This window comes from Cyclopterus lumpus, chromosome 15 (genome assembly GCF_009769545.1).
Source record: "Cyclopterus lumpus isolate fCycLum1 chromosome 15, fCycLum1.pri, whole genome shotgun sequence".
Lineage (NCBI taxonomy): Eukaryota > Metazoa > Chordata > Actinopteri > Perciformes > Cyclopteridae > Cyclopterus > Cyclopterus lumpus.
The window spans coordinates 6571447-6595866 of NC_046980.1; the positions used below are offsets into that span (position 1 = coordinate 6571447).

The following is a 24420-nucleotide window of genomic DNA, read 5'->3' on the forward strand; positions in this document are numbered from 1 at the left end:
TATAAAAAGAGTTTTTGGAGAACAAATGCTTCCAGCAGACTTCCTCTATAAAAGCCATAAATCAAGCGCGGCTGGCTTATTCCTCACTAGTTTCCTGTGGTCAGCAGCACTGAGAGCCGGGGAGATTCATATTTATACCCCTAATGAAAGCCATGAGAAACTCTACAGCGTTTGACTTTGGATGGGTATGAAAATAAGGGGGCGCTGAGCCAAAACACGATGGCTCTAGTGTCGGATGTGGCGACGGCGTGTTTGTGTCTGTGTGTTTCTGCCTCCGTCTATATGAGTCGCCATGTAACATAGCATAGAGGGGAATTGTGAGTTGAAGGCACCTTCCGTCTGTCACCCCTGTTGTTGAGAGATCTAGGGACATCTAGTGGGGGACGGGCAACATTTCAGCCATCTGTTTTTGTGTTCAGCTTACTTCTGTGCCTCCCCTCTGATCTGAGACGGAGTGAGAGATTAGCCAGGGAGTAAAATCAACTGTCCCTCTGTCATTGCGTGCTGCAGTGTGACAGTCGGTCCTCCAAAAGTCATAACTATTTGTCTGCGACCAGAACAGTGCAGCCACATCGCCGCTGTCCTCCTGCAGCGCGTCACATTCTTCCAGCTCTCCTGAGTGATGTGCTCAACATTTGGCTCATAAACTTTCATTAAGTTGTGCTGCACTCCCATTAACGATGCACATGCACAGGACGCACTTTGTATGTATAATTAATAACGTCTAAATGTTCATATTGTGTTAATGTTTATATTGCTGTTATTCTATACTTTCCAAATACGTGGATTAATTGTACGCTGATACTTCGGCAACATTGTTCTTGAAGCGTACATGCCAAGAAAGCCCCATTAAATTAAATTGAATGGAGTCAGAAACAGAATAGATGGAAAGCGTTTTGGAGTCTTTCGGTGGTGCGCTGCACAGGGCCAGGGTTGAAACTCCATCCCTGTCTAAATATTATCTCAGGCAGCAGCCTGAGAGGAGAGAGGAGACCCATTGATTCCAGACATACTCCCTCTTTAACATCCCATCCCCGCTCTCTCTCTTTTGTCTGTCCGTTCCTCCTCAAAGATCTGAATTCTGACGGGCCTCATGCAGCAGTGAAATTCAAACATACACGACATCATGCACGCTTACAAAACAGTGGATCACAAGAGGGAAAACCGTTTCCTGTTATTTCTATATTCATCATACAGTGTGTTATAGCTTAAAAAGGGTGTATGTGTAAAACATGTTTGTCAATCTCTATACTTTATTAGAGATCTTTCGTTGTTTTCTCAAATAAAGGACCTAGAGCTGGCACTTCCTTTGTCTACAGGGACATGAACAGTTATTTGCGTGTGTTACTCTCTCCCTCGCTCCGCCTGTGTGAGTTCGGGGGTGAGGTCATGTGTTATGGTGTGTATGTGAGTGAGGTTGTTTGTAATTATTCTCCTTGTCACTGGGCCCTGCCAGCATATTCATGGAAAAGACATTTGGCCATTTGGCCTCATGTGCAGCAGCGGGCTGAGGCCTTACAGATTTGTTAAAAAGCGACCCCGCTTTGGTTGTTACAGACGGCGCGTGTGTCTGTTTTGTGCACTACATTTGGATGCCTGGTTAAATGAGAGCTTTTTAAAGGTCCGTGGCTGCAGCGTCTATCGGGAAGGATAACGACAGGTGCAAAGACTCTATTCGAAAAGCCAGCTTTAATTATTATTATGGGGTTGGAGGAATGACAATTAGGTTTGGCCTGCCCTCAGGCCAGCGGTGTAATATGCAGACAATTTGCATATTCAGTCATTATAATATATCATATGAATTTGCATATTTAATAACTCATTTAGATAGCAAGCTCATGAAAAACACAAACCATAGACTCTCATGAGACACAAAATCACGTTTCCTCTCCCTCTCTCCTTCTCTCCCTCCCCTCTCTCTCTCACAGTGTCCATTGGAAGACGTGTCCAAGATCCACTGGCTGAGCTTGTGAAGATTGATCCTAAACACATTGGCATTGGAACATACCAGGTAAGTGTGTTTTCATTTTTTTTTTCTTCCCTTGTGGGTGATGAGTGTCTTGACCTCGAGCAGTGGAGCATCTGCTGTGAGTTACACTAAAGCGAAGGGCCAAGGGGTGCATGTGTGTGCGCGCACGTGCATGTGAACGTGCAAGTGCTTGTGCACATAGTGCACGTGCACAAGCAAACGTCATATTTTTTACGTCATATTTTTTTTCCATCCAATAACAAAAATATTTTTAATACGAGTAATAGGTTAATGAATGTAGGCGGGACCCACACCGGGGTAGGTGAAATAGCAGAGTTCTTGATTGGCTCTGTGAGGCTGCGATCTGATTGGACGAAACCCGCAGCAGGCTTGTTGGATCGAGAGATAATCAACAGCTTTCTGTGTGTGTGTGTGCGTGTGTGTGTGTGTGTGTGTGTGCACATTAACAATAAGCCACGATTGTACACATGTTATGCTGTAGTTTATGTTAAAACATCAAACATGCAAAGGTTGAGTGTGTATTTTAATATTTTCTCTTTATTTATTTAACCAGTATGGTCCTGACCAAAAATGGCAGAACAAACTTATTTTACTTAAACCAACTTTCACACAAGGCATACAAGAAAGGAAGGGAGGAGAACGTATAAGCTATTCAAGCACATTATAACTACTCTATACTAAAATAGTCATCAACGACAATCGCCTATTGCAAACCCTAAAACAGATTGATTTATTTGTGTTGCATGGGCTGGTATTTATCTTTTTAAACAGTATATAAAGTGCTATGCTCCGCTCTTGAGTTTTCATTTAGACTTCTTAAGGAGTTCAGCTAAAGAATTGTGACTTGATGCATAACGGGAATGTGAGTGAGGGATTGAAGACGTGACGGAACAAATGAGTAAAAGTTAAAGAGAGGAGAGGTAAACAGAAGTAGATACACTTGGCTGAGGCCTGTGTCAACAGATGATGTGAAATCATCAGCAAATCGCTAATGTAGTATTTTCCTCCATCTACGGGAGGTTGTGTGGGGAAAAGGTTCATGAGAAGATGGAAATAGGAACAAAACAAAAAGGCTGTTGATAATGTTTTTCATTATTCATTTAGTAAAATTACTATAGTAAAAGGATTGATAATGATCTAAAACAAAAACAGTAAATCCTCCAAATTCAGAGCCTCGAATCAGAATGTTCGGCTCTTTTTTTAAAAATGTTATAACAATAAATGAATTATTTTAAATAGTCAATTGATTGTTTTATGGATCAACTAAAAGACTAATTGTTGTGAAATATCAAATCAGTCTTCCAAGGAATTGAGCTAAAGCCTGAAGACATCAGGATTACTGACAGGATGCTCCTGTACACTAAGCCAGTTATGTATATTGTAGCTAAGAAATGCACTGGTTAAGATTTATTTATACTTGTCAATGTCAACATGTCGCTTATACTCTTTTTCTGGGCACGTAAAAGTATCATCAGTTGTTGGTAGTGGCAGAAAGAGCACCAATCGCAGTGTTAACAAGTGAAAGAATCAAATGTTGTTGTGGAAGAACCCCCCCCCCAAAAAAAAAAACAGCAAAGGGTGACAAAGGGTATCCAGAATAATGGGGGGATTTGAGGGTGAGTGCAAAATGGAGATTTGAAAGAGAAAGGAGAAGGTTGTATTGTGCAAGTGCTTATGTATGTGTGACTGAGTGTGTTAGGTCTCAGGCCCGTGTCTCTCGTCACGTCCTGACTGGGCTCTCTGGGGTGCCTGGGGTTCTGCACCTCCTGCTCTCAGATCATGTGACTAGGTCAACAAATGATAATACAACCGGGTAAATAAACTCTGGGTGCTGACAGATATGAGATGGGACATCACTTTGACCTGCGCGTCAGCTCACACTCGTACACACTATTCTCCACATCCCCCTTTTCAAAGTCTAAAGGGTTAAGTGTGTGTGTGTGTGTGTGCATATGTGTGTACTAGTGTATGTATTTGTGGGGAAATGAGTGTGAGAAAAGTGCACTCATGCATATGTTGAGTTTTCTTGCATGTTCTTTGTGTGATTCATGGCATTTTGAGCTTTCTGAGAGTTTATTGCCATTAGACCCAAACAGCAAAAGGGCAGATGTAACTCTAGACAGCTGGCACAGCATGCTCTCTCTTTCTCTCTCCCTCTGCTGACCCAGTGAGTGACAGCTCTGAGAGAAAGGAGGAAATGAGCTGAGGGCTAAAAAAGTGAGGCCCATTAAAATCAGATTGGACGTAACTATTGGTGTGGGAACACAGTTTTCACTACAGTACCTCTGGAAGCCGGGTTCTTCTGGATACTGTACTGAGCCTGCCAGATGCACGGCTGTTTGAATGGCAGTATCATAAGGATTCATATATATATATATATATATATATATATATATATATATGAGAGAGAGAGAGAGAGAGAGAGAGAGAGAGAGAGAGAGAGAGAGAGAGAGAGAGAGAGAGAGAGAGAGAGAGAGCAAACTTTTAAATGGACAAACAATTCAGGAATCTTGTGTTCTTTACAATTAGACACTTTGTGGGTGTGGCCTTTGGACAGCTCCTCCATCTGTCAATCAGCTCTTTATGTTGCTGTGGTCTGTTGACAGCTGGGTGATCCCCAGGGCTGTGAAACTAACTGCTACTGGAAAATACACACGCAGACACACACTGCTGTGTAAGAAAACATCGCCCGCCAGCCGGATATTAAAGAAACTGTCACTCTTCTCCTCAACTCTCTCAGCCTGATCTCCTTCCCTGGCTCCATTTTTCATCTTTTTGATTTGTTTCAGCTAAAAAGGAACATGTCTTTTGGCATTTCTGCGCTGCGATTGTGTGCACATGTGTGTGTTTGAGCATGCACTCTCTCACCGTTGAATGGGAATGCCTACAGGGAGACAGGAGCAGACAGAGCTGAGAGAAAGAAGGAGAGCCATGGAGGGTTGACGGTGATTGATTGTTCCTGTCTCTGTGTTTTGAGGAATGGGAACTACACAACTTAAAGACTTAATCAGTGGCAGAAGTTGAAAGCATTATTTGCTACTATTTTAATAACTTACAGTAGGTCTGTCACAGCATGTGTTTAGTGAGGTTGTGTGATGAGTCACACACGTGTGTCTTTGCTCATAAAATAGATTTGAACAGGCTCATGCCAATTCTACACAGATTCAACAATGTATTAAAAAAAAAAAAAAAAAAGTACTAGCTGTTGTCATTTCAGGCTACTTATTCTAGCCCTGAACCGTTTATGAGTGAGGATGTTTTGTGTTTCGGTGGCGAGTAAACCTTTAATATTATTGGTAATATCAAGGTTGTCACTAAGGATGCACCAATAACTGATATTGGATATCTGACTCATAGCTGGATCAGGTATCTGTGAGCTATTCAATTCTATTCTATGTTTCTCTACTTTATTTACTGGGATTTGTATTCCTGTCTATCTTTTTACCAATTTTTTATCTTAATGAATAATTGTTCTTGAATGATCCCAGTCACTGGCATACAACTACTAGTATTTGATTGGTTCTCGGTATAGGCCGATGCCCATAGCGCAGGTATTGCTTATCGGGACTGTAAAAGATGGATTGGTGCATCTCTCGTTATTTCGTTCGTTATATGGAAGGGAATTATTAAACCAGTGGTTGATGGGTAAAACACACAAACATCAGACAACTTTAAGTGATCACTCAGATTTATACGGTGGGAAAAGGAAGTCAAAATGTGTTTTTGGGTGTCTAGAATGATGACCTGAAATCAGCTGATCCCCCCCCCTACTGGGAAAGTTAATCCCTGTGCTGTCGGGAAACTTCTCCTGTTTCGATTTTCTCATGCTCTGTTTTTGCAGTCCCTCAGGTAATATGTGTGTGTGTGTGTGTGCATGACTGTTTTGCAGGATGTAGAGAAATAGCCATTAGGCATTCATGAAAGGTGTTGGAAAACCATAAAGCCATATCCTTGCTGTCATATCACTTTCAGCTGCTGATTTACGACTGGTGTTTAACCATTTAACTATGCACACTTTCACACATGCACGCGCACACACACAGACTGTTAGCCAAGCCTACGTGATGGGAATAGTATGCAGTAGGTTCAAGGCGGAGTTCTCAGTAGCCTTATAGAAACTGTCAGTCAAGATGTGCATGACCTTCAGATAACCTCAGGCACCTTGTTAGTTTGTGCATAGTCCATAACCCAATTGTGGTAGATGGGGGGGGTGACGGGTTCACAGCATTGTTATACACAAGGACAAGAGGGCAAACATTTGGAGAGAATATACTTCAAATGCTCTATTCTAATACTCATACTACTTGTATTTGTTTCTTTTAGGTGTCAAAGACATTTCCGTTTCTTTCTTCTCCATCTGTCTCCACTTGTGTTTGATAAGCTCTGTAAAAGGACTTGTTGGTCCCTTCATCTAAAAACAACAACAACAACAGAACCCCCCCACACACACATCCAAATAATGGAAATATGAATACAAGCCTAATTTGCAAGACAGGAGAATACCATTGCTCATGTCCCGGGCTGAATGCCATTTGATCCCACAGTCATACCATCATCTCACAGTTATCCTTCCATCATTTACTGCCCTCGGGCTCTCGGTACATGCAGCCTTTCTGGCTCCAGCATGTTTCCAGTTGCCAAGCTTTTAGTGGCACCATAAACGGTATTTCAGTTTGCCGACAGTCCGAAGGACTTCCGCCATCATTGTCAGTCGACACCTCAAATCTGAGTAGTTGACTCACTTTCCCATTTTCCTCTTTATATTTCTATTTTGTGGATTTAGATCATGTCCTATATGCCTCATGCTGCCTCACATTTGTGTTTCTGTATCAGAGAAAATAAAATGTAAACGCTTCTTGTTGTGGTTTTCTCTGTATTTCTGTCGACTCTCTTTTTCACTATCTCTCTCAGATTGACATGTGGTAACTCGACCGCATTCAAGTACTCAAGGTGCAGACAGAAGCACTTTGTTCTTGGGTGCTGGTTGGCTGGCTCCGGCTGGTTTCGGGCCAATCCAAACATGACCTTCACACGTAGCGTAGGGATCCTGTCTATTGGCTCTGGAGGATTTTGAGGTTTGGGGGCTTGGGTGTTGGGATTGCGGGAATGGAGGTGTTTTTTATAAATGGATGGACGTGTATCCATGGCATGGACGGAATAAGATATTATGATGGTCTGTCCATGAGGTTGCAACATGTGCTTGTGATTGGGGACACATTTGATCATGTAGTGTTTGTCTGGAAATGTCTCTTGTAAAAACCTTTCTTGCTAATTTCTCTCAATCTGTCTCTCCATCACATACAACTGCAGTCCTGATCTAGATGCTAAGATGAAATAGTCAGATACTAGAACAGAGATAGAAAAGTCAGAAGGAGAAAAGTAACGTGGTTTAAAGAGAGGAAGCTGGAATCGCGGAAGTGAAGTGATGAGAAGGTGGAGTTCATAGTCACCTGGAAAGATAAATGCTCCACACAAGCACTGCACAGGCATTGGCTAAGATGATGCTACATTCTGATTCCTGACTAAACCTCTAAGTGAGATTAATGAGCGATACACGGATTGAGAGGTAGATCGAAAGATATACTGCACGACATGCTCCATTTGGGCAGTTAGTGCCACTGTAAGCCGAGTAGAGCACCGCGAGGGCCTCTGCTGTCAGGACACACACACACACACACACATACTGGATTGTGCGAATGTATGTTTAATAGAGCAAAACGTGCTCATTTTCTGTAACAGCTGCTCTCTTCCATTCAAACTCTGGCACATTAAATCAATGCTGCTGCCAGAAACACTCTCTAAATCTTTGCCTGTGCGTTTGCCTGATTTTCCTGGTTTACTTTTTAACTTGAACACTTGAACGCCTTTAAAAAAAAAAAAAGACTTGTCTTCATTTCTTTCTTGTTTTGAGTGGGTTTGCGCTGCTTTTTTATATTTGCATGCAAGACAACACATTTTGATCTGTAGGATGAGTCAGTGACCAGCACATTTTTAAAATCTAGCCTTGGTCTTTAGTGTAGTCCCAATTTTTTCAACAGACATGCCAATGTGAATTTATGATACGTAGCATTGCTCATGCGAGAAATGCACATGAGTTATTGCTCAGCTCAATGAGATTAACGCTGCCAAACTGTACCTTTCCCCCTTTTTGGCAATAAATAGCATTTAAAAGAGCTTTAGAAGAAGTTTAGATTTAGGAGTGCATTTAGTTTTTTTTCAAAATGAACAGCTGTATTTCACAAAAAAGAAATCCCCAACTCTCTTTGTCTTTTAGCAAATCATCATAGAAACATTAGCAAGTAGAGCACATTTTATGACAATAGCTTAAAAACTGTATCCACTCATAAATATGAGTGAGTAAATAAGTCTGCACAACTGAACAAAGGGATGGGAATTTCTCCGCTGTTCATCATTAAAACACTAGAATGAAATATGTGCATTAAAATAAGATTCAGAAAACCGCTTTCCAAATTAGTGAGGATTGTGATTTAAATCTTTTTTTTTTAGTAGTCAATATCTATTGTGCTGCTCCCACCTCTATAAGGTTTCAATAGGAATGTGAGAACACATTCATTGGGGTTTCCTTGCAGGTTAAAACTCACACTGCCCTGCACACCTCCACCTTTCTCATGTGAAAACATTCTTCTCAGGTGTGTCATTACAGGTGAGTTCCTCTCTCTCTCGCTTCTCTTTGTCTGCCTCTTCTTTCCATATCTTCTCACTGGAAATCATAACACCTTCAGTGGGAACTGCGTATAGTTTGGAAAGTTATTTTTATGGTTTCCAAAAGGCCCGTGGCCGTATTGCCTCAGTGTTTCTCACTAAGAGTCAGACTGCAGGTCACATGAAGAGTCACCACCGGGGGTGCTGTGCTGTCTCTCTGGTACTGACTCCACTCTTTCTATCTTCATCCGTCTTCCCCTCTCAATGTCTAATGTTTTTGTTGCTGATATTACAGTTTAAACTTTCAGAGGAAGTTCTTGCCAAACGGACACAGGAAAAAAAGAACCTGAGCTCATTAAATCCAACAATTCAGATTCATTAAATACAGTAATTAATTACTGAGATGTTATTTCTAAAGGAATCAACATTCATTCATAATTAATTGTAAACGGTACGGGGAAATTCTCATTTACATTTTTTAACTGCAGCACAGTGAGAGGGAATGCAATAAATGATTGGCACAATAATGTCTTAAATGAACACTCAATATATTTGCTAAAACTCTTTTTCTAATTGTATGACAAAATAAAATGTATTCAGAGTACATTCAGAATATTGAGCTTAGCTTTTATAATTTAAAATACTGTGTGTGAGTCAGTGTAATACGTTAATTCTATATTTTTGCCATCACCTTAGTCCCAGTCACTCACATTGTTTATGCTTTGCCACAAAGAGGTATGATACACACTAGTAGAGTGAAGGGGAAAATGTTCACCCAAGAATTAATTTTTGTAACAACATTGTTGGTGTCATTAAGAGTGCGAGTGCGTTGCCCTATGATTTAAAAGTTGAATGATTGTAAAAACAGAAAACCGAAGCTGCAAATCTGCTTGACTTCAAAAGATTTCAGAGAATAAATAAATAAATTAGCTGTTAACACAGAGTTCATCCACTTTGTGGGTGCTTCCTTTGGAGATAAGTCACTTTGGCCCCCTGTTGATGCAAACCTGTCTTCATCAATGAAATGAAATCATTAGAAAACGCACCAATGCTTTGCCTTTTCTCATGTCTTCAGGTCTTTCAGTTACTAATAAGAAAATACCTACTTGGTTCAAACTAGTCAATGTCTCTAAAAGGCCAAGCAGAACCTCGGAGTCTGTCTCACTGTCCTCGTCTGTCCCTGTCTATCCCCGCCCTCGTCTGTCTTCGTCTTTCCCTGTCTGTCCTCGTCTGTCCTTGTCTTTCCCCGTCTGTCTTTGCCTCTCCCCGTCTGTCCTTGTCTGTCCTCGCCTGTCCTCGTCTGTCCCCGTCTGTCCTTGTCTGTCCCTGTCTGTTCTCGTCTCTCTTCATCTCTCCTCGTCTGTCCTTGTCTGTCTTCGCCTCTCCCTGTCTGTCCTCGTCTCTCCTCATCTCTCCTCGTCTGTCTTTGTCTGTCCTCGTCTGTCTTCGTCTTTCCCTGTTTGTCCCTGTCTGTCCCTGTCTGTCTTTGCCTCTCCCTGTCTGTCCTCGTCTCTCCTCATCTCTCCTCGTCTGTCTTTGTCTGTCCTCGTCTCTCCTCATCTCTCCTCGTCTGTCTTTGTCTGTCCTCGTCTGTCTTCGTCTTTCCCTGTTTGTCCCTGTCTGTCCCTGTCTGTCTTTGCCTCTCCCTGTCTGTCCTCGTCTCTCCTCATCTCTCCTCGTCTGTCTTTGTCTGTCCTCGTCTCTCCTCATCTCTCCTCGTCTGTCTTTGTCTGTCCTCGTCTGTCTTCGTCTTTCCCTGTTTGTCCCTGTCTGTCCCTGTCTGTCTTTGCCTCTCCCTGTCTGTCCTCGTCTCTCCTCATCTCTCCTCTTCTGTCTTTGTCTGTCCTCGTCTCTCCTTATCTCTCCTCGTCTGTCCTCGTCTGTCTTCGTCTTTCCCTGTTTGTCCCTGTCTGTCCCTGTCTGTCTTTGCCTCTCCCTGTCTGTCCTCGTCTCTCCTCGTCTGTCCTTGTCTGTCCTCGCCTCTCCTTATCTCTCCTCGTCTGTCTTTGTCTGTCCTCGTCTGTCTTCGTCTTTCCCTGTTTGTCCCTGTCTGTCCTCGTCTGTCCTTGTCTTTCCCTGTCTGTCTTTGCCTCTTCCCGTCTGTCCTCGTCTGTCCCCGTCTGTCCTTGTCTGTCTTTGTCTGTCCTTGTCTGTCTTCGCCTCTCCCCGTCTGTCCTCGTCTGTCCTTGTCTGTCTTCGCCTCTCCCCGTCTGTCCTCGTCTGTCCCCGCCTATCCTCGTCTGTGTTCGTCTGTCCTTGTCTGTCCTCGTCTGTCCTGTTCTTGTTGACAGAGAATGATGCGTTTGCTAGCTGCTGTTATCTGTTTACAAGCCAGTGCTTGATCATGTTACAAGACAACAACCCGGTTAGTCCCATTCACGTCGGTCCACACATAGCACATACAAACAGTTGCGCACGCACGCACACACACACACACACACACACACACACACACACACACACACACACACACACACACACACACACACACACACACGCACCCCCACCCGCCCCAACAGTAGTCTGGTTTAGACTGTCTGCTAATCCTCGAGCAGTTGCTGAGGCGTCCTTCTGCAGCTGAACTTCTGGGTTTTTGGCCCTGTCTTCCAGCCCACGGGCTTCTCTTTGTCTGGGGACGACCGCTAGGCCTCATACAAACAATTAAATCTTATTTTGGTGTGCTGATTACTAGGTGATTGGCTGGTGGTTGAGAAGTGTGAAGAGTTCATTTGAAGGATCGTAAATCGGCGGCGAGCTACAGTAACGAGAACACTGTGTTAGTGGAAGAGAGAGTGAGAGAGAGAGAGAGAGGTTGTTAGCCAAACTAAACATTCTCCCTCTCTTTTCACATCTGTGCTCCTTATCTCCCTCTTTTTCCCCTTCTGTCCCTCTTCGTCTCACTTGCTCAACTACTTGTCAATCAAACCGCTTTCGCCCTCAGTTTGACAGCATTCTATTGCCAACACTCCCTGTGTTTATTTATCTCTTTGAGGATGACATTTTATTCACCCCCTTGGGAAAATGGTGCCTACACAGAGCCAATTGGTAGTTTGAAGCTAAAATGGAATATAATAGTGAATAAATATACAATTGGGGGGTTATGTAAACAGAACATGGATATATAAAGTCCATTAGAAGTCTGCAATGCAACAGACTGGGACCGCATTGCAGAAGCAGCAGTATTATCTTTAGAATACATACATGGCTCATCCTATTTTATCATTTATTTTTTATTTAATCTCGAAGATATTATACAGATGAATGCAGTCATTTAATGTTATTTTCTTCTGCTAATCTAGTTGTGTGTGTGTGTGTGTGTGTGTGTGTGTGTGTGTGTGTGTGTGTGTGTGTGTTTCTAGCATGATGTGTCAGCAGGAGGTCTGAAGACAGCATTGGACGGCGTGGTGCAGGAATGTGTGAGCTTCGTTGGGGTGGACATCAACATCTGCTCCGAGACGCTGATGAGGTAGACGACACATAAAGACACATATATATATATATATATATGTATGTGTGTATATATATATACATATATACAGTACATGTGCTCACAAGCATGTACACTCTCTACCACACACACGCAAATTGTGAAACCGAGATGAAGTAGGGCTTAGACCTCTGACATACTTTCCCTTAGCAGTCACAACATGGCAAAGCTTCATGCACAGGCACATGCTTGATGCCCACACACACACACACACACACACACACACACACACACACACACACACACACACACACACACACACACACACACACACACACACACACACACACACACACACACACGTCTCTTACATGTAAATGTAGATGAATGCATAGTCACAAATATCTCATGCACTCATTTAAAGCATGCACGGTGCACACACACATATGATTTAATAGTTATAACATTTGATACACACACACACACTTGAAGTGGATACAAATGGTATTAAATGAGCTGGCATTAGCTGCAGGGCAGGCATCAGGTCATCTGTTTACCAGTCTGCTCTGTAAGTGAGCTTTTTCCATTCCTGCCAGAAGTAATGCTACACACATTAAACACACACCAACGTGTTGATGACTGAGGTATTATGTGGAGTGTTGACATTGCCGTGTGTTTTAGTGTGAGTGAGTCACTGTAGGCATTAACAGAGCAGACCTAATTGAGTTTCAAATCGCCTCACTGCATTGCTCGGCCAAAACTGGACAAATATACTCACTAAATATTGGCTTGTGAGTGTTTCCCCTGCTTGGTTAAATGCCAGGTCACAGTCTGCACAATCTGCTCTGCTTGTTTATATATATAATAGAAATATGGGGCCAGATGTAGAAACAATATGTTCCCAAAAAGACGAACAAAACAGCTTTTTATAAATATTTCTTTTAAAAGTACATGTTTGCACCTCATGTGGGTTTCAGACTAAGCGAAACAAACGATGCGATGATGGTTTACCGATGATGTGATGTCATACGCCACAGACGTGTGTACTGATATGACATCACATTTTCTAACTTTGGTTTCCTCCAGTTTTATTTTTGACTCTTGTTCCTCACATTATCATCCAATATAGAACCGAGTCCTCAGAAATATACATACAGACGTAAGCAAACTTATTTGAAATGTGATAATGTTGTTTTTTATGTATTGTTGTATTTCCCAGGCATGTAGCAGGCCTGAACGCTGGCAGAGCGCGAAGTATTGCAGAGTGGAGAGAGCAGAATGGTCCCTTCATCAACAGGGAGCAACTCAAACTGGTCAAAGGCATGGGACCCAAGACCTTCCAGCAGTGCGCCGGCTTCATTAGAATCAACCCGCAAACCCTAAACAGGTATGCAAACTGTACATGTGTATATATATATATATATATATATATATATATATATATATGTATGTATGTATTATTATAATATATATATATATATATATATATATATATATATATATATATATATATATATATATATATATATATATATATATATATATATATATAGGAGTCATTCCTTTATGGTGGTGTGTGGAAGGAGAGGAGTCTTTATAAAAACAGTTTTCAAGGCACTGTTTCAGTATAAAGTGAACTGATACTAACAAATATTGACATTTATTTATGTGGGTTATCCTGATGAATAAATACTTCTTTTTTTTTCCTTTTATAAAGGCACTTTCAAGAGTGTGAGTGGCGCAAACAAAATGAATTAGCCTCCACTATATTGGAGCGTAAGCAGGAATCTCAGTCAAAGAAAATATTAAGTAAACCGCCTGCATGGCTGGATTCCACCAAAATATGTTTTTTTTAAATAATTTGGTGAATCGACTCTTTGATGCAAAGTTGCAAGACTTGGACTTGAATTACAACACCTTTCATTTCTTGTCCAAACAGCGCCAAATCTTCACCTCACCCTGTCCCAGAGAAACCAGCAGCTAAGAAGGGCAAAAAAAAGACTTGCGTCACCATACCAACCTCGGTTAACCCCCTGGACCAGACCTGTATACACCCAGAGTCCTACGCTGTGGCACAGAGGTACAGCACACACAAACACTACTAACACACACACAGCCTACACCCCCACTGACCAAAGCATGTTTCGGGGCTAAGATGGAGTTGATTTTGACACCGTCTCATATGGGGCTGGTTATCGTGGTGGAGGATTCTGATTTGATTTACAGAGACACTGGATACCGGAGAGGAGGCGTTGGCTCTTGTGTATGTCGGTGTGACTTGTGTGTGTGTGTGTCCTCGTGTGAGAAATGATTGCTAGTGCTGCCGATGCTGGTATCAAAAGCACATTGAACATCTGTCCAATGCTTGTATTGTCCTGTGAGTGTGAGAGAGAAGTGGGGGGGGGGGGGGGGCATAGAGAGAGAGAGCCCGCTCTCTTACAGCTGTAGTCACTCAACTGTGTTTAGTCTACATAAGTTCTGACACTAGTGGCTTTAAGCATCGCTCCCCTCATGCCGATGCATCTTTTAATGGCCTCCGCGCATGTGTGTGTGAGGTGGATGCGTCTCATGTGTGAAGATGGATTGATGCCGCTTGTGTGACTGCCTTTGCTTATCTTTCCTACTTCAGCTAAGTGACCATGTATGTTTGTGGGGTTGTGTGTCTGTGTGTTCAGCAGTAGGCCATATCGTATAGGATATCAAAGAGCTGTTTGGGGGTCAGAGGTTTAAAAAGACAAATAACCACCCGCTGCTATTATAATACACCCTCTATTCTCTTTCTATCTTTTTAATGGTCCTCTCTGTCTCACACACACAGGACATGTGCACACCTTCTCTTCCCCCAAGTCCACAGCTCATGTTTCCTTAATTTTCAGTTTTCATTCTCTCGCTCTCTCTCTGTCTGTCTCTCTCTCTGCCTGTCTCTCTCTCTCTCATTTGTTCTATCTGTCTCACTCTCTCTGTCTCTTTCACTCTCTCTGTCTCTGTCTGTCTCTCTCTCTGTCTCTTTTGCTCTCTCTCTTTCTCTGTCTCTGTCTGTCCATCTTTCTGTCTCAGTGGTGTTTGTTATCACAACTCGGTAAGGTGCCCAAATATTGCTGTAGGCATGGGGCCATCTTAAACGTCAGTCATCACACACAGCCCACACCTGGCAGAGTGTGTTGTCGTTTTTGTGTTGTAGATGTTGCCACCTTTTTGTGAATAAAATAAAAATAAAATCTATACTTTTAACGCCACCATTTTTTAACAGTTTAAACACGTTTTCTTTCATCTTTTAAAAAGTCTTATTTAGTGTCTAGAAATCTCTTGACGTGTGGGAACATTTAAAATGACTTGTACCCTTTGCTATCTTTATAATCAGTCTAGCAATTTACTCAATTCAATGCAAATTATTTTCTCACCTGCTTGCTCATATATTTTGCCATGGCCTCAGTTTCACAAACCCTTGCAACATTTGAGAACCCTTTTTTTTATTTATTTTTTTTATAAAAAGAACGTCCCAAAACGTGTCTTGTGGTTTCACAGAATGTCACATCCCTCTTTAAATGTTAACGACGATGGTCTGTGGGGATGAGGTCTGATGACGACTCAAGAAGAGCATGTCAGCACTTTTAGATGGCCTGGTGTAGTTTTGATGCAATGGAAGAAAAAAATCATCTTCCCTAGAAGTTTAAATCAGAGAGTAAAAATTAGACTAAACTAAAACCTGATTCGGCTCCTCACATGGGTTCTACACCACGACTTTGATTCATCCGCTTAAAAAAAATCATTCATAGAAAACGATCATTTAATTTAGAATTTAAAATAAATAGTTACATTTTGGGATTCTCTCCTTTTTTAAAGTGACTACTTAGCACATTTGGAAACGTTCAACCCTCGCAGTGAAAGACTTTAAATTGCGTGGATCATTAAATGCCTCACTCCTCTTCTCACATCCTCACCTACAACCAACAAAAGCGGGAGGTACACGGGGAGGATTGTGGAGGAATGCTGTGTGTGTGTGCGCGCGCGTGTGTGTGTGTGCGTGCGTGTCTTTATGGTGTATATGGAATATCATGTTCATCACATTAGTGAAACTGGATCTTCCATTACTGCTCACAGCCCCCACATCACCCCTTTCTGTAACCACACACCACACATACACACACACACACATATATACACACACACACACACACATATACACACACACATAAACACACACACACACACACACACAATGTATCCACCTTTACAGTGAGATATGTTTGCATTAAAGTAAATATTGATATGCAACTTTTCTGTAAATTATGTTGAGGAAGTTGTAGAGGATCTACTTGGTTGGAATATCTAACATCAAAATGTCAATGAAGCAGTGTGTGCTTGGCTCCATTCCATGAAATATATTACTGTGATATGAGACAGAGGGGTTCCACTTTATGATGCATACTTCGATATTTAACAGTCGGGGCCCAATATTTCTATAATACAAGACAGAGTGGGTTCTTGCTGTGCGCCTGGATAAAATCTATATCCTAGCCCACCCAACCCCATATTCACGTGTACACACGTACACACACACACACACACACACACACACACACACACACACACACACACACACACACACACACACACAGCGTTGGTAGTAATTACATGAGTATGAACCCAACACTGGTGGCCTCTGGACTCCTGGTACCCCTTAAATACTAACACACACCCTTGGAAAAATGAGATGGGCAACCCAGACATACTCACACACACACACAGACAGACACACACACACACACACACGCACACCTGAAAGTAGAACTCACCACCCACCAAAACAGTTGTACGGTCTTGAGCCAGAATGCAGGCTGCTTTCGCCCTCTCTCCTCTCTCTCTCTCTATCTATCATTCCGTCATCAATGGTTTTTCACTCGGAGGTTGAAGGGATGCTCCTAATTATGGTCTGCAAACTGACCAAATGTGTGTACCCTCTTTTAAGTGTGTCTGATGTCTGAATGGTTTGAGGTTCAGCGAGTATCCGTTGAGAAAAGCCTTCAGTTCGACCCCGTTGTAAGTTGTCCTAGTGGCATAAAAGGATTTTTCAAAAAATGTTCAGTCAACGCTAAGTTTCTCTTCGAAATGTCTGTAAGAAATGATCAAATGAGAACTGAGACTTATGACATAAGCTTGTTACACTTCATTAGGGAGAAAATATTTCCTCCTGCGCTGCATTTGATACTCTAGTGAGTGCTGCAGATCCTTTTGGGGTCATTTTTTTGAAAATGTCGACCCGGGAGAGAAAGACAGGAAACATTGTGAGTAAGAGGCCAGGAAGAGAGACGACCTGCACCAAAGGTCCCAGGCTGGATTCAAACCATGAGGGCTGTGGTATGCGCCTTAGACCTCTCGGCCACCAACATGCATTCATTTTCCTGTAAAGCGATATATGGTTGGAAAGTGAAGAAGCCCAGGGAGACGAGGAGACATGATGCCGAGTGTTGGACAGGCATCCATTTCGGGGTCCGAAGGTGCTGTTTTTTCACCGCTAAGCCATTTCTGGCACATACTCGGCTACTATTTTTGCACCGATCCGGCTCGCGAGTGTTGAGGGATTGATTCCTCTTGTCTTCTCCCCTTTTTCGGGACGGTAGACGGTGACTTAGCTGGCCGGGGCCCTCTCCACGCCCAGCTGTCTCATACATAGTTTGTACACAAGCCGTGTCCCGTTACATCCGCACTGTCGCTGCCAGGATTTCTGAACAACACTGTGTATGAATCAACTTTGTGTGTGTGTGTGTGAGTGTGTGTGTGTGTGTGTCCACCTGTTCTGTCCATCATGGTAAGGGGGAGGGGACAGCTGCGGAGTCTGTTAGGCGTCAGGCTGCCAGTGAGCGACATTCATCAAGGACGCTACCCAGCTGGTCCACACATGAACACATGCATAGAGGCAAATGCGTTCATATACAGCACTAGATGTGAAAAGTGCCCTGCTGTAAATAAAATATACACGACGCACAACACTCACAACGTTTCCATCACCTCTGTTTGCTACTCTGGCTCTCATGCCAGTGTGTTACTGGACTAGCTAATTAGTTTTGATTCCAATCTCAGGCTCAGTGAGTTTTAAATGGTGCAACCTGACTGACTGTCTAGACATTTTGGAGGTGGGACATCCTGCTAGAATAAAGTGATACAGGGGAGATTTTTCCAGGCGCTGAACAGATGGACAAACAGTCCAACCTGAGCAAAGTGGAGGCAGTTTCATGAGACAAGGTGTCAGGGTGTTTACAGCCCACTGCGGATTTACCTGATTTAATAGGGGGTAAAATAAATGTGCATTTGTGCTTGTGTGTGCCTCTAGAACAGAAAGCCCTCGCCCCGGCAACTCTTGGCTTTGTGTGTATTTACTCCCACACCTCTACCGCCTCCCCTCTTTCCCCCCCCCCTGCTCCCTCTCACTTTACCTGCATTAGCTTAGCTTTTTCGCTCCCTACTTCCTACGTCTTTGCTTTTCTCAGCTTTTGTTTCTCTTCTTTTTGACAGTTCTACTTTTCTTTTCCTAATCATTCTTCCCAGTCTGTCGTCACTTTCCCCATACCCCCCCCCCCCCCCCCCCCCCCCCCCCCTCTCCTCTTTTCCTGCTCAGTTACTCCATCCCTCAGGCCCAGGCCTCTCATTCAGCCTGACAGGGTGGGTGCTGCATGTGCTTTGGCCCAACGAGGACCATTTTGCATTTACAGACCCTGTCGTGAACTTGTGTGCGCATATCCAAACATACAAAAATATAGTTTAAGTTTCACACGCTGCATTTTTCATATTTCTTTTTTCTTTTTTTAACAAACTTCACTTGTTTTCAGCTTCTTGTCCCTCGTGGGTGGGAGTGCAGACCAGATCGGGAGTGCAGGCCTGAAACAGTGTGTGGAGAGCAAGGTTGGGACCAGCAGTGTCGAGAAACTGGCCGAGACACTGGACACCACACCCGAGACCCTCAAACTCATCATGGACGGCCTCACGCAGCCTCCTGGGTTTGACATAAGACAAAGTAAGACTCCTGCCAGTCACACAAAACACCTGGTTAACGACGCGAAGAAAAAGTTTCCTAGAGGAACAAATGCCATATTCATCCAACGTCATTTACACTCATTTCTGAATGGTTTGATATTTCAGATTGCGAAAGGAAATTGAGCGATGTTTACATGCACACACCACATTTATTCAATGTGACAAAAAAAAGATTTATTGTTCGATGTACCATCTTGTTTTTGAGGGGGTCCTAACAGATATCACAATCAATACAAAACAGTGACAGATTGCATAAAAAACATAGAAATAAAATGTTCAGTAGACAAACAAAAACAAAAAGACAAATACGAACCATATACATTCGTTAATGACAATATTGAAAACATTACAGCCACAAGGTGGCCAATAGGTAACTAGTGAGTGGAGTAACAAAGATCAGATATAAGCAGAAGGTAGAAACGGGGACAGCTTCATAGATCACAAGAGCAGCTCATCTCAAAGTAAGAAGACAGGCCATGCTTACCAAGTGACGACATGAATCTGAGGTCACACATCTGCTATAACTACATATATATTTTTGCAAAATTCGGTGTCACTGAACACAAAACTATCATTGTTTTTTAACCATATAAAAATGAATAGACTGCATACGTCTGCAACCTGGCAGTCACAGTACCTTCTCTTAGTCTTTCGTCTTTTCCTTCTAAATGTCCTTTATTGGTCCCCACTGACTGGTACAGAGTTGAAGGTGTATTGGTCCAGTTCTTTGACTGGTTTGCTAGTTATGACACACACTGTCTTTTCGTGTGCCTTTTTTAAAAATTATATTAGGCATGTCTTGGCAGTGTAACCTAATAGGATCTGACAGTGCTGTGGCTTCCTCCCTGTAGCCCAACAACACAAGTATGTTTCTGAGAGGGTGTGATGGCTCCACTGTGCTGTACAACTAAATATATTTGCACACATGTACACAAAGACCTCTGTCTTTCTCCTAATCACAAACGCTTGAGTTCAGGTGCACATGAACATATCAATAAATACGTACACACATCGATTTTCAACCGTTTGGCTGAAGCTCAAATCCATTTTTAGAAGAATTTCTGTAAATCAAATGAATGATATGTTAGATTTAAAAAAAAGCTTATTCAGTGCTAAAGAGGAAATATAAGTAAACGCCTCTGATTAAAGCTGGTATTTTGAAAATGTTACTCACTATTGAAAAGAAAAGAAAAAGTGAGAAACATTATTAGTGTTTGCTATAATTGAGTGTGTAGCATCACGTCAAGCTAAGTCTTCATTTATTGGATACCTACGTTTTATGTTGACTTGTGTCATATTCACTGATTCAATAGTCTCCCCCTTTATAAAGAAACAGAGGGCGACTTGGTCTGTTCTTATGTAGAATAAGGACGAGTGCAAACTTCAATGAACCTGGGTTTCTAAAATATTTGTACAATTGTTGTCCAATTTCCAGACAGGTGATTTTAATGCAAATTAACTTCATTTGCCTTTTTGTACCAGACTCTCCTTTTCATACATCTCCGTGCGGAGAGATAACAAAGTCAAGCCTGGATACCCAGTTAGTGCTGGCTAACTTCTTCAAATGAAGGAACCCAGCTCCAAGGTTCATGCTCAGGTTGGCCCTATTCGGTTGCAGCACACCACGCTTGGCCTCCTAGCCAGCGCTCAGCTGAGTAAACAGATGGGCCGAGGCTACCACATGAAATCAGTGCTGCGGGGAGGATAATTGGACCGGACTATTTCCTGGGGGCGAGCCTTCCTTGTTTGTGTTAATGCTACAGAAAGGAAAAATATCTCTCATGAACAGGCCGAGTGGAAAGTAGGGTCGCGTAGAATGCTGAGAGATGTGGAAGTATGCGGACACAAGTATCGGGTTGCCGCTTGAAATGTAATATCTGTTTGTCATTTCTCCCCCCCCCCCCCCCCCTCCCCTCACTTTCCTGCATCCCCCTTTCCCGTCTCTCCCCCCCAAGCATTTGTGCCAGCTGCCACCCGTACCTGATTTTGTCATAGATCCCTTGTTCCTCACTTCTAGCTTCAAGCCACCTCACTTTTTTATTTTTTTTAATGTTCTCTCTCTTTTCTTTTTTATCTCCATCCTCAGATTTTGGGCAAGCGGACTTTAAGCGAGGCATTGTGTCGATGAGCGATCTGCGGGTGGGCGCGGTGCTGACGGGCCGGGTGGACAACACAGCTCTGTTCGGGGCTTTTGTAGATATCGGCGTTGGCCGCGCGGGCCTCATCCACAAGAGCAACATCACCCTGAACAAACTGCCTGTGAACCAGCGGCGCCGCAGCCTCGCGCTGGGACCTGGGGAGCGGGTGGAGGTCCGGGTTCTGAATGTGGACCTTCAGAGGGGACGGATCGGGCTGGACTTGATCAGGATCCTGCAATAGTCACTTGACTCCCATAATGAATGCACTGTGTTTGGATTTATCACAACGGATACTCAGAAGTTTGTTGTTTCATGGTGTTGACCGTAACTGTGGATGAGAACTGATATGGTTCTCATAAACGGATAAATCTTAGCAGGCAAACTGTTAAGTGTATCTTTAGGAATTACTTTAATAGCGTAATAACACACATTCAATCAATGTCAGCATTACTTTTAAAAATGCACTTTCTACGTTCTCTTCAACAAAAAAATGTTCAAATCAAATAATAATTCATCTCCGGATGACTGTTACAAGTCCAGTGAGATAAATTCAAGCCAAACTTTCTCACAGTTCTGTTAATTGCTGGGAGACTTTCCTTTCCCCTGAAGTCGTTTACTCAGGTAGCAATGGAAGTATTCTCAGCCTCTTTATGCTCCTTGTGCGTCTCTGGGAGCAGGTACTTGAACATTTAACCCCGATTGCCTGATTCAAGGGAAGCCATCGACTTCCTGCACACACTGCCGTCTGCTGGTCTGGAGAGAAGACTTGGAGAAGCTCTGACGGCTTATTGAGAGGTATCCCAGAATTATTCGCACACAATCTTTCTGAAAATATAACTACTTCAATACTATTCACATATTGTTTGCATTCCTCATGCATTGTTTAGTGCCGCTTTGTACTAGTTTGTCGAGACACTTGTTTGTATCTTTATTTAAAGCAGACGTTGTTTACAGTGTTTGTGGACACTGGAAGAAAAAAACAACAACAACTGAGGAACATGTAATCTTAAACGGATTTCAAACTGTCAAAAAGACAGTGTGACAGAGATTTGGACATTAAAGATATACCTGTATAACTTATGCACGTGATGTATATTTTCTCAACATATGCAGCATGTGATCGTATGCTCACTGGACGGGAGAGCGGCATGGATGATAATTGAAAAGTATGGAGGATGGCATGAAGCGGGGGAAAATAAAAAAGGAAGGTGGGAGAAATAGAGGCGCGGATGTGTTGAGTGATGGAAAGAGGAAAGACACCAGTTAAAAAACAGGTTTTTCCTTTCAGACAACAGGAAAATGTGAGAAGACGGGATGGAAGGGGGGATGGAGACTAGGAGAAAAAGAGGAGGGGGGGTGGGGGGGGGGAGTTCTATCTCCCAGACTGCAGTAAAGCCTGAAGGCTTTTTAGGCATGGTCCCAGACACAATTATCCCAGGACACACGCACACAAACGCACACTAATCAGCTGCTTCAAAATTAATCCCAGACTCCCCATCCACATTATCTAATTTGTTTGTTTTTATGAAACTGGAATAAATAAAAAAACGATACATCAAATATGGTTCTGAGAAAGCCTGAGGTCCCTCGTGCTGAACTCTATACTGAATACCTAATCACAGTTAGTGCCGCTGCTTCACCAGCTCCCCTTTGGGGAACAAATGGAATATATTCTACACACACAAACGCAAAGAGAAGTTCAATCAAGGTTAATCAGAAGTGGCAGTTTGCTCAGTGATGATCTGAGAGAACCACGCGCACACACACACACACACACACACTCGTTTTGCGTACTGTCTTCTATTCTTTCTTTGCACACTCATCATTCAAACAGGATTCCGTCGTCTCGTCAAAATGCCTTATTTCATTTGACGTTAACTCCATCTGTCATTTTGTTGTCCCGCGTTTGTTTTTGGTTGCCACACAGCGTCGCCTGGCGCGGCCTTCAGTGTTTTTAGTCATGGCCAACGCGCGTATTCCTACGCGTAGACACAGCTTCCCTCCAGCATCGCTCCCGCTTATCCCCGCCTTTAATTCTCCTCCCTCTGCTAAAACGTGAGCACACAGATGGGACAGGCAATCTGGCAGCCGGCTACCGCTGCCCCTCGGAGTTCTTGTCCGACGCTGACCGGTAATGAGCCTGTGATAAGAAGAAGGGTGGCTGCGGGAGGAGGTCGTGTAGTTCCCCGTTATCCGCGGGCTGCACTGATCCACAGCTGTCGCGTCACGGAGTGAGGAGGCTCCGGTGATATGTGAAGTAAATTGATGGCAAGCTATTTGTTGTCTCATAATTTCAAGGCTTTTTAGAAGTCACGTTAACAAATAAAAGTGTCCCAAGTGCACATGCGGGGACACTTTTATTGCTCTCTCTTCCCTCATTCTTGTGTTCAAGCTCTAGCCACAGAGACACACAGGTGGATGCGAAATAATTGTAACTTTCTGGACAGAATGATTCTTACAGCTAGTAAATGCATCGAGCTCTGATTTCTCACACCACCTGTCAAAGTGGAAGTCTGAGGCACTGTGAGCAATCCCTCAAAGGCTGCGGCGCTTATTACTGTACAACCAATTGCACAAGTCAGTGCAGCGCAGGCTAAACACCATATTGATTATTTTTCTTTCTGCTGTTAAAAAAAAAAAAAATAATAGTTTTTTCTGAAATTGGTATAAACTACAATAATCTGTTTTAATACTGTTCTCCACATCTAAGCTTGTACACATCCAGGGAGGTATGCGAGTATTGGAGCAGAACTATCAACAACAACAACAAAAAGGTACGGTGCTGTCAGTGTCAGGAATTATTGATACTGTCACATGGCTGCTTTAGGTATCAGATGCTATATTATATAACCTTTTTTTTCATTAATTATACACAGCATTATATTATATGATGTCTTACTGCACATCTCTAGCCACAGTGTCCTTTCCTCAGGTGCATGTGCTGTCAACACGTTCCCGTTCCCTTTCCTTCGTGTTGTTCCACGACTATGATCTGTGATTGCAATGGTTTGTGCTGGTTTCTCCTTCCAACACATGAACATAGCTGCAGGTTAGCCACCGACATCATGCAGATGTTGATCTCTGTGGTCAACACACGTTTGCACTGACGGTAATATCAAAGATTGTTTCTCGCATGTTGACTCCCAACAGCTGGCGACGGACTCACTTTC

The 24420-nt window shown here is 42.9% G+C and overlaps 1 protein-coding gene across 2 annotated transcripts in view; it reads left to right on the forward strand.

The window, feature by feature from the left end:
• Positions 1 to 22330, forward strand: part of srbd1 (S1 RNA binding domain 1) — a 45397-nt gene extending 23067 nt beyond the window's left edge. For both annotated transcript variants that reach the window (XM_034552390.1, XM_034552389.1), the window contains exons 16-21: positions 1929 to 2011; positions 12013 to 12119; positions 13300 to 13467; positions 14020 to 14160; positions 18908 to 19092; positions 21199 to 22330. In XM_034552390.1, coding sequence (XP_034408281.1) covers positions 1929 to 2011; positions 12013 to 12119; positions 13300 to 13467; positions 14020 to 14160; positions 18908 to 19092; positions 21199 to 21491 — 977 coding nt within the window. In that variant the 3' untranslated portion in view covers positions 21492 to 22330. The remainder of the gene's footprint in view (positions 1 to 1928; positions 2012 to 12012; positions 12120 to 13299; positions 13468 to 14019; positions 14161 to 18907; positions 19093 to 21198) is intronic.
• Positions 22331 to 24420: the final 2090 nt, after the last annotated feature.